The 13428-nt window shown below is 38.3% G+C and overlaps 1 protein-coding gene across 1 annotated transcript in view; it reads right to left on the bottom strand.

Annotated features, from left to right (window-relative positions):
• Window positions 1–1183: 1183 nt before the first annotated feature.
• Window positions 1184–13428, bottom strand: part of TEX11 (testis expressed 11) — a 212587-nt gene continuing 200342 nt past the window's right edge. The window contains exons 29-30 of the mRNA XM_055565760.1: window positions 2471–2635; window positions 1184–1432 (exon numbers count right to left, since the gene is read on the bottom strand). Coding sequence (XP_055421735.1) covers window positions 1361–1432; window positions 2471–2635 — 237 coding nt within the window. The 3' untranslated portion in view covers window positions 1184–1360. The remainder of the gene's footprint in view (window positions 1433–2470; window positions 2636–13428) is intronic.

Here is a 13428-nt window from a genome sequence, read left to right as displayed (position 1 = left end):
GCGCTGAAGAATTGATGCTTTTGAACTGTGGTGCTGGAGAAGATTCTTGAGAGTCCCTTGGACTGCAAGGAGATCCAACCAGTCCATCCTCAAGGAGACCAGTCCTGGGTGTTCACTGGAAGGACTGATGCTGAGGCTGAAACTCCAGTACTTTGGCCACCTCATGTGAAGAGTTGACTCATTGGAAAAGACCCTGATGCTGGGAGGGATTGGGGGCAGGAGGAGAAGGGGACGACAGAGGATGAGATGGCTGGATGGCAACACCGACTCGATGGACATGAGTTTGAGTGAACTCCGGGAGATGGTGATGGACAGAGAGGCCTGGCGTGCTGTGATTCATGGGGTTGCAAAGCGTCGGACATGACTGAGCTACTGAACTAAACTGAACGCAACTCTAGCCAGAATGAGGTTGCTGAACTCTGTGTGGGTCAGACCTCACTGGAACGTGGGCTTTGGCTCTGGGAAAGGTGAGGTAACTACATCATATGAGAACAAGTGAGGGAGTCTGAGGATATATAACCAGAAGAAAAAAGCCAGGATGATGGAGAGAGGGAGCAAACTTGGTATGAGACAAATTTCTGTTCAGTATGAGGAAGTGTATTTTACCAATTAGCAAAAAAAAAGGTGGATTGCATTGTCTCAAGATTGTGTTTTCTGTCAGGATATGTTCTGATAGAGCCTGGACAACCAAGTCTCAAGAATGTCATAGATTTCATGAAATCTGATCAATGCTGGGCCCACAGACCACTACGGTCCATCTGATGAAGAGTCTATGGTTCTGTTATGTTCAGGTATTGGGAATTAGAGCACTTCTCGAATAAAATGCAATCTGTATTGGATCAGGATGAACATCCCCTTTTGTTCACATGGGGCATGAATCATCTTGCTCTCACATGGGCTATTTGAATAATTGCTCCGTTGTGTCTGACTCTTTGCAACCCCATGGACTGTAGCCCTCCAGGCTCCTCTGTCTATGGAATTCTCCAGGCAAGAATACTGGAGTGGGTTACCATTTCCTCCTCCAGGGGATCTTCTCAGCCCAGGGACTGAACCTGGGTCTCCTGCATTGCAGGCAGATTCTTTACCGTCTGAGCCACCAGGAAAGCCCAATATATTATGTATATATGTTCCTTAGCACTTTGGAAAAATCATTTGTCCCTCAGAAATGAGCTGGTCACAATAGTAAAAATCAAAATGCTTTTATTTTTGGAAATTTCACTTAACAAGAAAACAGGGCAGGGGAAAACAGAAGCAAAAAAGCAAGCTTGGTAAGAATTTAAGCATTCAACATCTTAGAACCGTGTACATATCTTCAACTTGCGGTCAGCTTGCCAGTGTATATACCTTGTTCCAGCAGTTCTCACTCTTCATTAAAAGCTGAGCGCTTGTTTTTTTCTAATGCTTCCATAAGCTCTCTGTACAGAATATTCACCTGGGAAAGAGAACAGCAAATAGATTTCTTGAGAGGAAGGGAAATGTGGGAAAGCTTCCCAGACCCATGTTGATGGCATGAGAATCTAACCTTTACCTTCTGAGACCTGAAGCACCACTCTGGGGAGAATATACAGTGTTCTCTTGGGGAAAAGGGATCCTGTGACACTAGGTTTAATTTTACTAGCAGCTCTTGAGAGTCCCTTGGACTGCAAGGAGATCCAACCAGTCCATTCTGAAGGAGATCAGCCCTGGGATTTCTTTGGAAGGAATGATGCTAAAGCTGAAACTCCAGTACTTTGGCCACCTCATGCGAAGAGTGGACTCATTGGAAAAGACCCTGATGCTGCGAGGGATTGGGGGCAGGAGGAGAAGGGGACGACAGAGGATGAGATGGCTGGATGGCATCACTGACTCGATGGACGTTGAGTCTCAGTGAACTCCGGGAGTTGGTGATGGACAGGGAGGCCTGGCGTGCTGCGATTCATGGGGTCGCAAAGAGTCGGACATGACTGAGCAACTGATCTGATCTGAGTATAAAAGATAAGGTACTTAAAACATAAAATATCCTTTGCTCTTACTTGATACAAAAACTTTCTCTCCATCAAGCCTCTCCTGGTGAGGTAGAGGCCCAGAAATAATTCTGCTCAAAATAATTCCTGCAGAAAATGTCTTTTTAAATAGTCACTGTTTGCAGAGAGGTCTTCCCTATGTGCACTGGCACTGATAGTGATACATCTTTCCTGAGCTCACTCTTGGCATTTTTCTTAGATTTCACTTGCTATTCCTCAATTTGCCTTGTTTGCCATTCTTCCTAGTTTTCACTAATTAAGAATTTCACTAATTAATGGTTTTCAGCAATTAAGAAATTACTGTTTATAGTCCCATAACTCTTGCAGTTCATGGAACTACCAAGAGGAACAATGGTCAAGATCCTTTCCTAGTCAACAAAGGTAGGGTTGTGTCTTTACTGAGAGCTAGATAGAACCTCTCTATCCCCTGAGTCATGCCATCCACCCCTAACCTTCTTCCTCCTCACCTGAGTTTCATAGGTGCTCTTGAGGGAGCCAAGGTAGTCAAGGAGACGCAGTGCCAGGCTGCACCATTTTTCAGTAGGTGCATACATGCGTTCACTGTACAGAAATATGCCAATATTCCAGGACTTGATCATCAGACAGAGAATCTCCATTTCTGGGTAGCCTTCCTAAAATCCAAGAACAAGAAGTTTACAGGTATTACTGTCACAATCACTGTAGCACTGATTCTATCAGAGCTGCATCCCATTATTATTAAACAATGGGTGCTCTGCCAACACTGAAGAAGAAACCCACAGCTTCTGTGAGCAATCCTGTGCTCCGGAAGAGGAGGAGAAGAGCACCTTTAAGTTCTGTCAGCTGTAGCATGTTCCATAGCAAGACCTCATGAAGTGACATATAAACTAAAACAGCAGTGAGGCCCTCTTGCACTGAGTTCTGTTTTTTCTGAAGCAGGAGAAAAACCTGTATCCTGTTTGGAGCTTCCCTTGTTGCTGTCCTCAGTCAATTATCTCCCTAATACCTATCTCTAATTTTCAGAGAAGCTTGTCAACAATCAGTTTTACTGAGTCTGCAGTTTTATTGAATCTCTTAATTTTCTTGACCTGCATCAGTCCTGTGTTTGGAACAGAGCTTATATTAATCTTTATTTTTTTGCATATATTGATAGAGATTTATTTTAAGGAACTGGCTCACACAATATAGGGGTTGGCAAGTTTGAAATCTGTAGAGCAGGCTAGCAGGCTATAAATTCATGTAGTTGTGATCTTGAGTCTGAAATCTGTATAAATTCATGTATAAATTCATCATGTATAAATCAACATCATGTATAAATCCATGATGTTGTGATCTTGATTGAGTCTGAAACCTGTAGGGCAGGCCAGTAGGCTTGAAACCCAGGAAGAATTTCTGTTAGAATCTTGAGGCAGAAATCCTTCTCCAGGAAACCTCAGTTTTCGACTTGAAGGTAAAAACTGATTACGGAGGGTAATCTGTTTTACTTGAAGTCAACTTATTGTAATTTAAAAATACTAATCTTTGTGTTGACAGTATCTACCTAGCTATGAATGCAGGACACATTTCTTTTTAAATTTTTTCTTTCATTTTATTTTTTAAATTAAATACGTGTGTATGATAGATAACACATGTATAGGAGACTTGGAAAATACAGAACAAAGTTACATAGAGTCCTACTATATATTACACTTATTAAGTAGATAAATTCAGATTTTTAGTTGGAGTTTCAATATCAAGCTCTCAAAAATTAATAGAATGAATAGACAGAAAAGTAGAAGGATGCAGCAGACTCGAAAAGCACTATGAACCAACTCAACATAATTAAGATTTACACAATTTTCAAAAAACAGTAGGATACAAATTCTATTCAAGTTCCCAAAGACTATAAAACAGGAGACAGCAGGACATATCCAGGGACATAAAACAAGGTGCAAAAATTTCATGTTCGAAAGGTTTTGAAATCATACACAGTCTTTTACCACTGTGGAATTATGTTAGAAATCAGTATCAAAAGACATTTGAAAATAACCCACATATGCAATGTGACATGTACCAAGAGAGACCTTTGAACTTAGCCACTGAAAGCCTCAATAAAGTTAAAATACTGAAAAAACACAGGGTGATTGCAGAGAAGAAAATATTTAAATAAGAAATTAATATCAAAATGAGAGATTAACATCAAAGATACTTTAAAAAACCCATATATTTGGGAATTAAATGTCCACTTTTAAATGATGGATGTATCTAAGAAGCTGTAACAAGGAAAATTAGAAAGTATCTGCAACAGAATAAAAATGAATAGAGAATTTATCAGAATTTATTGAATGCAGCTGAAGTTGCTCAATGTAAGTAACGAAATACAATGTGGAATCTTCAATAATTTATGAGAACAAAAAATGGACACTAGCATAAAATTTTGTGAAATTTGAACAAAATCTGTAATTTAGTTAATAATATTGCATCACATGTTAAATTTTCCATTTTTTAAAACAACATAGTATTTCTTTATGTTCTCAGAATTGGATTATTTTAATAGAAGTTTCAAGCCTCATTCAAATTTTTTAAATCACTACGATAATAAGCTTTCTAGATTTTTAGCAGTAATAGTATATGCCAGAATAAATGGAATTGTATTTAAGTTTTGAGTGAATATAAATTAGAAATCTAGCATTCTACTCATACTTAGTCAAACAAGTAGAATCAAAATGTCAAATTTTTTAGCTAGGAAAAATTCATAATTTTTTCTAAAATATATACATATCATAAATTATATATATGCATATACATATATACACAAAACCTTTTCTACTACACTTGATAAAGGCTTGAGAAAGAACAACAAAAAGAGAAATTGGAAAATATAAACTAAATGAAATAGAAAAAGTGAAACAAACTAGATAAAAATAAAAGATCATCATATAGTTCAGTTGTTTTTAAACAAGGCTGCTCATCAGAATCACATCTGGAGCTTTGGAGGAAAAAACAGTATCTGGGCATCTGTATTTTTCAAAAAATTCCAAGAGAATTCTAATGTGCATCTGGATTTAAAAAGTAATTACATAAACTGATACAGCCACTATGGAAGACAGTATAGAGATTGCTTAAAAAACTAGGACTAAAACTACTACTATATGACCCAACAATCCTACTATTGGGCATATACCCTGAGAAAACCATAAATGAAAAAGATACATGTGCCCAAATGTTTACTGTAGCACTATTTACAATAGCTAGGACATGGAAGCAACCTAGATGCCTGTTGACAGATGAATGGATAAAGAAGCTGTGGTACATGTACAAAATGGAGTATTACTCAGCCATAAAAAGGAATGCATTTGAGGTGGATGAACCTAGAGTGAGTGAAGTTAAGTCAAAAAGAAAAACATCATATATTAATGTATACATATGGAATCTAGAAAGATGGTACTGATGAACCTATCTGGAGCGCAGCAATAGAGATGCAGACAGAGAACAGGTTTATGGACACCAGGGGCGGGGAAGGAGAAGGTGGGACGAATGGAGAGAGTAGCATAGAAACATATACACTACCATATGTAAAATAGATAGCCAGTGGGAATTTGCTGTATGACTCAGGGAGCTCAAACAGGGGCTCTGTATCAACCTGGAGGGGTGGGATGGGGTGGGAGGTGAGAGGGAGGTTCAAGACGGAGGGGACATACATATACCTATGGCTGATTCATGTTGATGTATGGCAGAAACCAACATAATATTGTAAAGCAATTATCATTCAATTAAAAATAAATGAAAAAAATTTAAAAACTGATTACAGGTTTTTCTATTAAGTGGTAGTTTTAGCGATATAGAATTCTGTTATTTTCTGTCAACCAATCATGATACAAAGGTATTAAATGAGTAATAGTTACATAATCACAATAGTAAAAGATGTTTATCTGTTTTCACAATCCGTAGCCAGACAAAAAATAAAATATAATTATAATCACAAGCCATAATGGAAATAAGATTAACCTAACAATACAAAATAATTACATACAATTTAGGGGGTTAAAAGCAGACTGAGGTGGTAAGTGGAGGCGCATACAAGCACATGTTTTCATCTAGCCACCAACTCTATGTCTTTGGGTTGGTGCATTTAATCCATTTATATTTAAGGTAATTATCAATATGTATGATCCTAGTACCATTTTCTTAATTGTTTTGGGTTTATTTTTTGTAGATCTTTTCCTTATCTTGGGTTTTCTGGTGCTGAATTCTCTTTTAACTTTTGCTTGTCTGGAAAGCTTTTGATTTCTCCATCAAATATGAATGAGAGTCTCGCTGGGTAGAGTATTCTTTGTTGTAGATTCCTCTCTTTCATCACTTTAAATATATCATGCCATTCTCTTCTGGCTTGTAGAATTTCTGTTGAGAAATCAGCTGATAATCTTATGGGAGTTCCCTTGTATGCTATTAGTCATTTTCCCTTTTTGCTTTTAATATCTTATCTTTGTCTTTAACTTTTGTCAGTTTGATTACTATGTGTCTTGGTGTGTTCTGCCTTGGGTTTATCCTGTCTGGGACACTCTGTGATTCCTGGACTTAGCTGACTATTTCCTTTTCCATGTTAGGGAATTTTTCAGCTATTTCTTTTCAAATATTTTCTCAGGTCCTTTCTCTCTCTCTTCTCCTTCCGGGACCCCTGTAATGCAAATATTGGTGTGTTTAATGTTGTCCAGAGGTCTCTGAGGCTGTCTTTATTTCTATTCATTCTTTTTTCTATATTCTGCTTTGTGGCAGTGAGTGAATTCCACCATTCTGTCTTCCACGTCACTTATCCATTCTGCTGCCTCAGCTGTTCTGCTATTGATTCCTTCTTGTGTACTGTCCACCTCTGTTTATTTGTTCTTTAGTTCTTGTAGGTCTTTGGTAAATATTTCTTGCACCTTCTCAATTCTTTTTCTGAGATTTTGGATCATCTTCACTGTCATTATTCTGAATTCTTTTTCAGGAAGGTTGTCTATATCCACTTCATTTAGTTGTCTTTCTGGGGTTTTATCTTGTCCCTTCATCTGGGACATAACTTTCTGCTTTTTCATCATTACTTTCTGTAATGTGGTTTTTGTTGTAGGCTCTGTGGGACTCTCCTCCTTTCTTCTGTCTGTCTTCTGATAGAGAAGGCTAAGAGGCTTGTGCAAGCTTCCTGATGGGAGGGAGTGGTGGTAGGAAAAACTGAGTCTTGCTCTGGTGGGCAGGATCATGTTCAGTTCAGTTCAGTTGCTCAGTCACATCCAATTCTTTTTGACCCCATGGACTGCAGTACGCCAGGCTTCCCTGTCCATCACCAACTCATGGAGTTTACTCAAACTCATGTCCATGGAGTCAGTGATGCCATCTAACCATCTCATCCTCTGCTGTCCCCTTCTCCTCCTGCCTTCAATCTTTCCCAGCATCAGGGTCTTTTCCAATGAATTGGCTCTTCACATAAGGTGGCCAAAGTATTGAAGTTTCAGCTTCAGCATCAGTCCTCCCAATGAATATTCAGGACTGATTTCCTTTAGAATGAACTGGTTGGATCTCCTTGCTGTCAAGGGACTGTCAATAGTCTTCTCCAACACCACAGTTCAAAAGCATCAATTCTTCGGCGCTCAGCTTTCTTTATAGTCCAACTCTCACATCCATACATGACCACTGGAAAAACCAAAGCTTTGACTAGACGGACTTCTGTTGGCAAAGTAATGTCTCTGCTTTTTAATAAGCTGTCTAGGTTGGTCATAACTTTCCTTCCATGGAGCAAGCGTCTTTTAATTTCTTGGCTGCAGTCACCATCTGCAGTGATTTTGGAGCCCAAGAAAAGAAAGTCTGTCATGGTTTCCATTGTTTCCCCATCTATTTGCTATGAAGTGATGGGACCAGATGCCACGATCTTCATTTCTTGAATGTTGACTCTTAACATTCACTTTAACTTTTTTACTCTCTTCTTTCACTTTCACCAAGAGGCTCTTTAGTTCCTCTTCGCTTTCTGTCATAAAGGTGGTTTCATCTGTGTATCTTTCACTTTTATCAAGAAGCTCTTTGTTATTATTGTTCTCCAGTTTGTGGATCACTTACCTGGCAGGTATGGGATTTTATTTTACTGTGATTGTTGTGCCCTTCCTACTGTCTTGTTGCAGTTTCTCCTTTGTCTTTGGATGTGGGGTATATTTTTTGATAGGTTCCAGGGTCCTACTGTTGATGGTTGCTCAACACCTAGTTGAAATTTTGGTGTTCTTGTAGGAGGAGATGAACACATGTCCTTCTCCTCTGCCATCTTTAACCAATTTCCCCTTTGTCTTTTAACATGGTTGTTCACAAGATTTTGTGACAGCAAAAAGGATTAGTCTAAGGAGCTACTTTCACAATTCTCGTATAGGAGATGGACCACAAAAGGACCACTTGTGTGCTCATTTCATGTTAAAACCGTTCATCTACACAAGAAGTTTTGAGCCCTTGAAAGGGGACATATGATAGAAGACCTGAGCAGCAGTTTCTTAAGAGTGTCAATGACATTATCTAAGCTGTACTTTCACTCATGTGGATTTATAAAAAATTAATATGCATAAAACACTATGAGAATGAGGGTGCTAAGAGGGAGAAGACAAAGCTTTTATCCTGAATGACACATAATCCCTCCAGGGAGACACTGTATAAAGTTATCCATGTATACAGAGGATCACACCAGTTACATGATTAAGGAGTAGTCAGAATGACACAGGCATGAGATGCTTCAGCTCAGTCAAAGGAACGAGCATTGGGCTGCCAGTCAGAGGTCTAATTTTTCTGCTTGAAATGCCACCACTCCCACCCAGTCCTTATCCACCTGATAAAGTTCTACTTTTTCTTCAAATTAACAAGCAAAGTTATTCCTTTCTCTGTTCCCACAGCAAGCTTTACATTCCTCTAATACAACTTATATCACATTGTTTTTAAACTGTGCATTATGTATTTCCTCTACCAGGTTGAGCTCCTTGAGTACAGGGAACTTTTCTTGTTCATCTTTGTATCCTCAGGGTCCAACACTGTGCCAGGCACATAATAAGGGCACAATACATATTTGCTAAGTGAATGAATGAACAAATCAATTAACATCCAGTCAAATGCTACCTCCTCTTAGGCTTTCCCTGACTCTCCACAATGAATACATACGCACCACTTTGTTTCTATGACACTTTGTTCACAGCACTACAGCAGCAATTACAAGCTGTATTGTCTGTCTCCTCCACTAGGCTGTGCTGTGTGCTTTGTTTAGTCACTCAATCATGGCCAACTCTTTGCGACCCCATGGACTGTAGCCCGCTATGCTCCTCTGTCCATGGGGATTCTCCAGGCAAAAATACTGGAGTGGGCTGCCATGCCCTCCTCTCAGGGGATCTTCCAAACCCACTAGGCTGGGAGTTCTTTAAAGACAGAATGTCATCTACCTTTGAATATTTACAACCTGACACATGACCATGTTGTGATTTTTAACTGATTAACTGAACAATGACTAAACAAACAGACATGATCTTAGGGTAGATGCACAGGTGATCTAGCTATAGAGAGGTTATATGAAATGTCCAGAACAGGCAAATCCAGAGAGACAGCAGATTGGTAGCTGCCAGGGGCTGAGGGAGGGGGGAATTGGGAGTGACTGCTAATAGTTATGGGATTTCTTTTCAGGGTGATGAAAGATGTTCTGGATCTAGATACTAATGATATTTGCAGGATTTTGTGTATATACTAAAAACCACTGAATTGTAGACTTTAAAATTGTGAATTTTATGATAAATGAATTTATCTCAACTTAAAAAAATATATACAGAGAAAGAGATGGGCATTTCATGTGGGCAGAACTGAATCAATAAAGACTCAGACTGTGTTTGAGTCTGAGGGGGACTAATGGTCATTTGGCCCAAGCAGACAATTGACATAGGGAAATTAATGGGAAATAGGACTGGAAATGTAGGATGGGGCTACCTAAGCACTTCCTAGATGCTTTTCCTTAAAACATTAGTGTCATGAAAAATGTTAACAGATGGTGTATAAAAATAGAGTTCTTTAGTCAAATACATTTTGGAAGTACTACATTCTATATATAACCTCTTGGAGCGTTATAATGAACATTAGTTCATTAAAAGTTTTAGGAAGTTTTACAGTAATGAAGAAACTATGTTAACTTTGTTTAATCCAGAGTATGTACATCATTTACTAACATATTGTGGAAGTTAGTTTGTACAACATTGGGCTGGAGTGTTAATGGTTTTGCATAACAGGCTACAGATTTTGAAATTTATTCTGCTGGCAATGAAAAGTCACTGAAACTTTCTAAGAAGGAAAGTTATATGATAAAAGTGGAGTTTTAATAAGACTGAAATGATAATGGTATTTAGAACAGACCTGAGTGTGAGAAAACAAATACAGTGAGACTAAATGGACTTGTAAGAGACAAAGTATGACGTGATGAGGGTCAGAACTAGAATAGTGACAATGGAAATGGAAAAATGTAAGAAAAGTTCTAAAGGAAGAATCAGTATAACTTGGATTGATATGGGGAATGGAAGATAGGTCAATTAAAAATGGCTTAAAGTATATAGTTTGAGTGGCTGAGAGAATGCTGATACCACTAAAAGAAGAAATTGGAATAAAATGTTTCTGGGGATAAGGGATCAAGATAATGTTAAGTTCTAATTTAATCATGTTGAGACTGAGGCAACTTTGGAGATATGTAGGCTGTTGCAGATATGGACTGGAACTCAGGTTGGAGAATATCAACCCATTTAAACGACAGATTATAGAATATGGAGAAGGAAAGAGTAGAGAATATTAGAAATATTCATAGTTGGGTGGTAAGAGGAAAAAGATAACACAGAAGAGTGATGAGAAAATAAAGGACAAAAGAAAAGACAATTTCAGTAAGGGAGGCAGTGGTTTATGAAGGCCAGGGTAAAGAAAGAGGTCTTCAAATTTGTCTAGGGAGATAGCAACTGGTGGCCTTGTATAGTGTGGTTAGCAGTACAGACAGTGATGGAAAGAGTGACTCAAGATGAGGACAGACAGGTAGGCAGGCCCTTGTAGGTCATGTTCAGGATTTTGGTTTTTAAGAGCAATGGGAAATTACTGAAGGAGATTAAGCAACGTCGTATGTATTTGAAAATTTAAAAGATCACTCTGGTTGCTAGATGGAGAGATGAAGAAAGCAAGAGACGCTAGGAGACCAGCTAAAAGTTTCCTGTAGTAGCCGAGGTAAGAGATGATAACCTGAACTAGGTTGGTGATGGTGGAAGATGGGAAAAAAATGAATGGACACGATATTTAGGAGGTAGAATTGACAGGACTTAGTAATAGAAATGGGAGTGAGGGAGGAGTTGAGGATAACTCCTAGATGTCTAGCTTGGATAACTACAAGAATGACAGTGCCATTCAACGAGTTAGGGAACTCAAAGAGTTTTATTTTCATTTGCATTAACTACCCTCCTGTTCAGCACTGCTCAGGTGAACCATTAATCTTCAACAAAGAAATGCATCTATGCAGCTACTCATCCCAATGCAACACAGGCTTGCCTATGGTAATATACAAACCAACTCCAGCAAATAGAGGTGTTTGCACTTAAGACTTTCTCATGCTCATATCTGAAGCCAGTTTTCTCTGTCCTTAAGATCTTAATAAATATAGCGATCATACATATCTCTAACAAAACTGCAGATGTTCTGGAACACAAATGCCATCTTTTCAAGTTCTCTTCAGGGGTCCCGAAGTATATCAGCTTTATTGAGATATAATTCACATACCATACCATTTACCTATTTGAAGTGTACAATTCAATAGCTTTTAGTATTCTCACAGAATTCTGCCACCACTACCACAATCAATTTTAGAATATTTTCATCCCCCTAAAAGGAAACAACTGTGCCCATTAGCAGTCAATACCCATCTCCCCCAATCCCTGGGTAACCACTAATCTAATTTCTGTCTTTTATAAATTGGACCATTCTGGACATTTCGGATAAATGTCCTAAGTCACACAGTATGCAGTCCTTTATGGCTGGCATCTTTCATTTAGCACAATGTTTTCAAGGTCCATGTTGTAGCATGTATCAACGCTTCATTTTTTTAATGGCCATATGACATTTTGTTTATCCATTCATCAGTTGGTAGACATTTAGGTTGCTCCCATTTTTGGCTATTATGAATAATGCTGCTATGAACATTTTTATATATGTCTTTGTTTAGCATTTGTTTTAATTTTTTATGGGTATATACCTTGAAGTGAAATTACTGGGTTATGTGGTAACTCCATGTTTAACCTTCTAAAGAACTTAGCCAGACTGTTTTCCAAAGCAGCTGTACTACTGTAGAGTAACACAGTGTATGAGATCACCAATTTCTCCACATCCTTGTCAATACTTATTATTATATGTCTTTTTGATTATACCCATCTTAGTGGGTATCAAGTGGTAGATCACTTTTTTTTTGATCACTGTGTTCTGATGTGCCTATCTCTGATGACTAATGATGTCAAGAATCTTTCATATGCTTACTGGTCATGTGAATATGTTCTTTAGAGAACTGTCTATACACATCCTTTGCCCATTAAAAAATTTATTTGTTTTTATATTATCAAGTTGTAAGAGCTCTTTCTATATTCTAAGCACAAGTCCTTTAACAAATGTATCATTTCCCAACATTTACTGCCCTTCTGTGGGTTGCCTTTTCACTTCCTTGATGATCCTTCGCAGAAAAATTTTAATTTTGCTATTATCTAATTTATTGATTTTTAAAATTTTATTGCTTGTGCTCTTGGTGTCAAGCAATAAAACTGGACATGGAACAACAGACTGGTTCCAAATTGAGAAAGGAGTATCTCAAGGCTGTATGTATATTGTCACCCTGCTTATTTAACTTATATGCAGAGTACATCACGTGAAATGCCGGGCTGGATGAAGCACAAGCTGGAATCAAGATTGCAGGGAGAAATATCAATAACCTCAGATATTCAGATGACACCACCCTTATGGCAGACGTGAAGAAGAACTAAAGAGCCTCTTGATGAAAGGGAAAGAGAAGAGTGAAACAGCTGGCTTAAAACTCAGCATTCAAAAACTAAGATCATGGCATCCAGTCCCATCACTTTGTGGCAAATAGATGGGAAAACGACAGAAACAGTGAGAGACTTTAATTTCTTGGGCTCCAAAATCAGTGTAGATGGTGATTGAAGCCATGAAATTAAAAGATGCTTGCTCATTGGAAGAAAAGCGATGACCAACCTAGACAGCATATTAAAATGCAGAGACATTACTTTGCCAACAAAGGTCCATATAGTCAAAGCCATGGTTTTTCCAGTATTCATGTATGGATGTAAGAGCTGGACCATAAAGAAGGCTGAATACTGAAGAATACTTTTGAACTGTGGTGTTGGAGAAGACTCTTGAAAGTCCCCTGGACTGCAAGAAGATCACATCAGTCAATCCTAAA

This window comes from Bubalus kerabau, chromosome X, assembly GCF_029407905.1.
Source record: "Bubalus kerabau isolate K-KA32 ecotype Philippines breed swamp buffalo chromosome X, PCC_UOA_SB_1v2, whole genome shotgun sequence".
Classification (NCBI taxonomy): Eukaryota; Metazoa; Chordata; class Mammalia; order Artiodactyla; family Bovidae; genus Bubalus; species Bubalus kerabau.
This window is presented reverse-complemented; position numbering and strand designations above follow the sequence as displayed.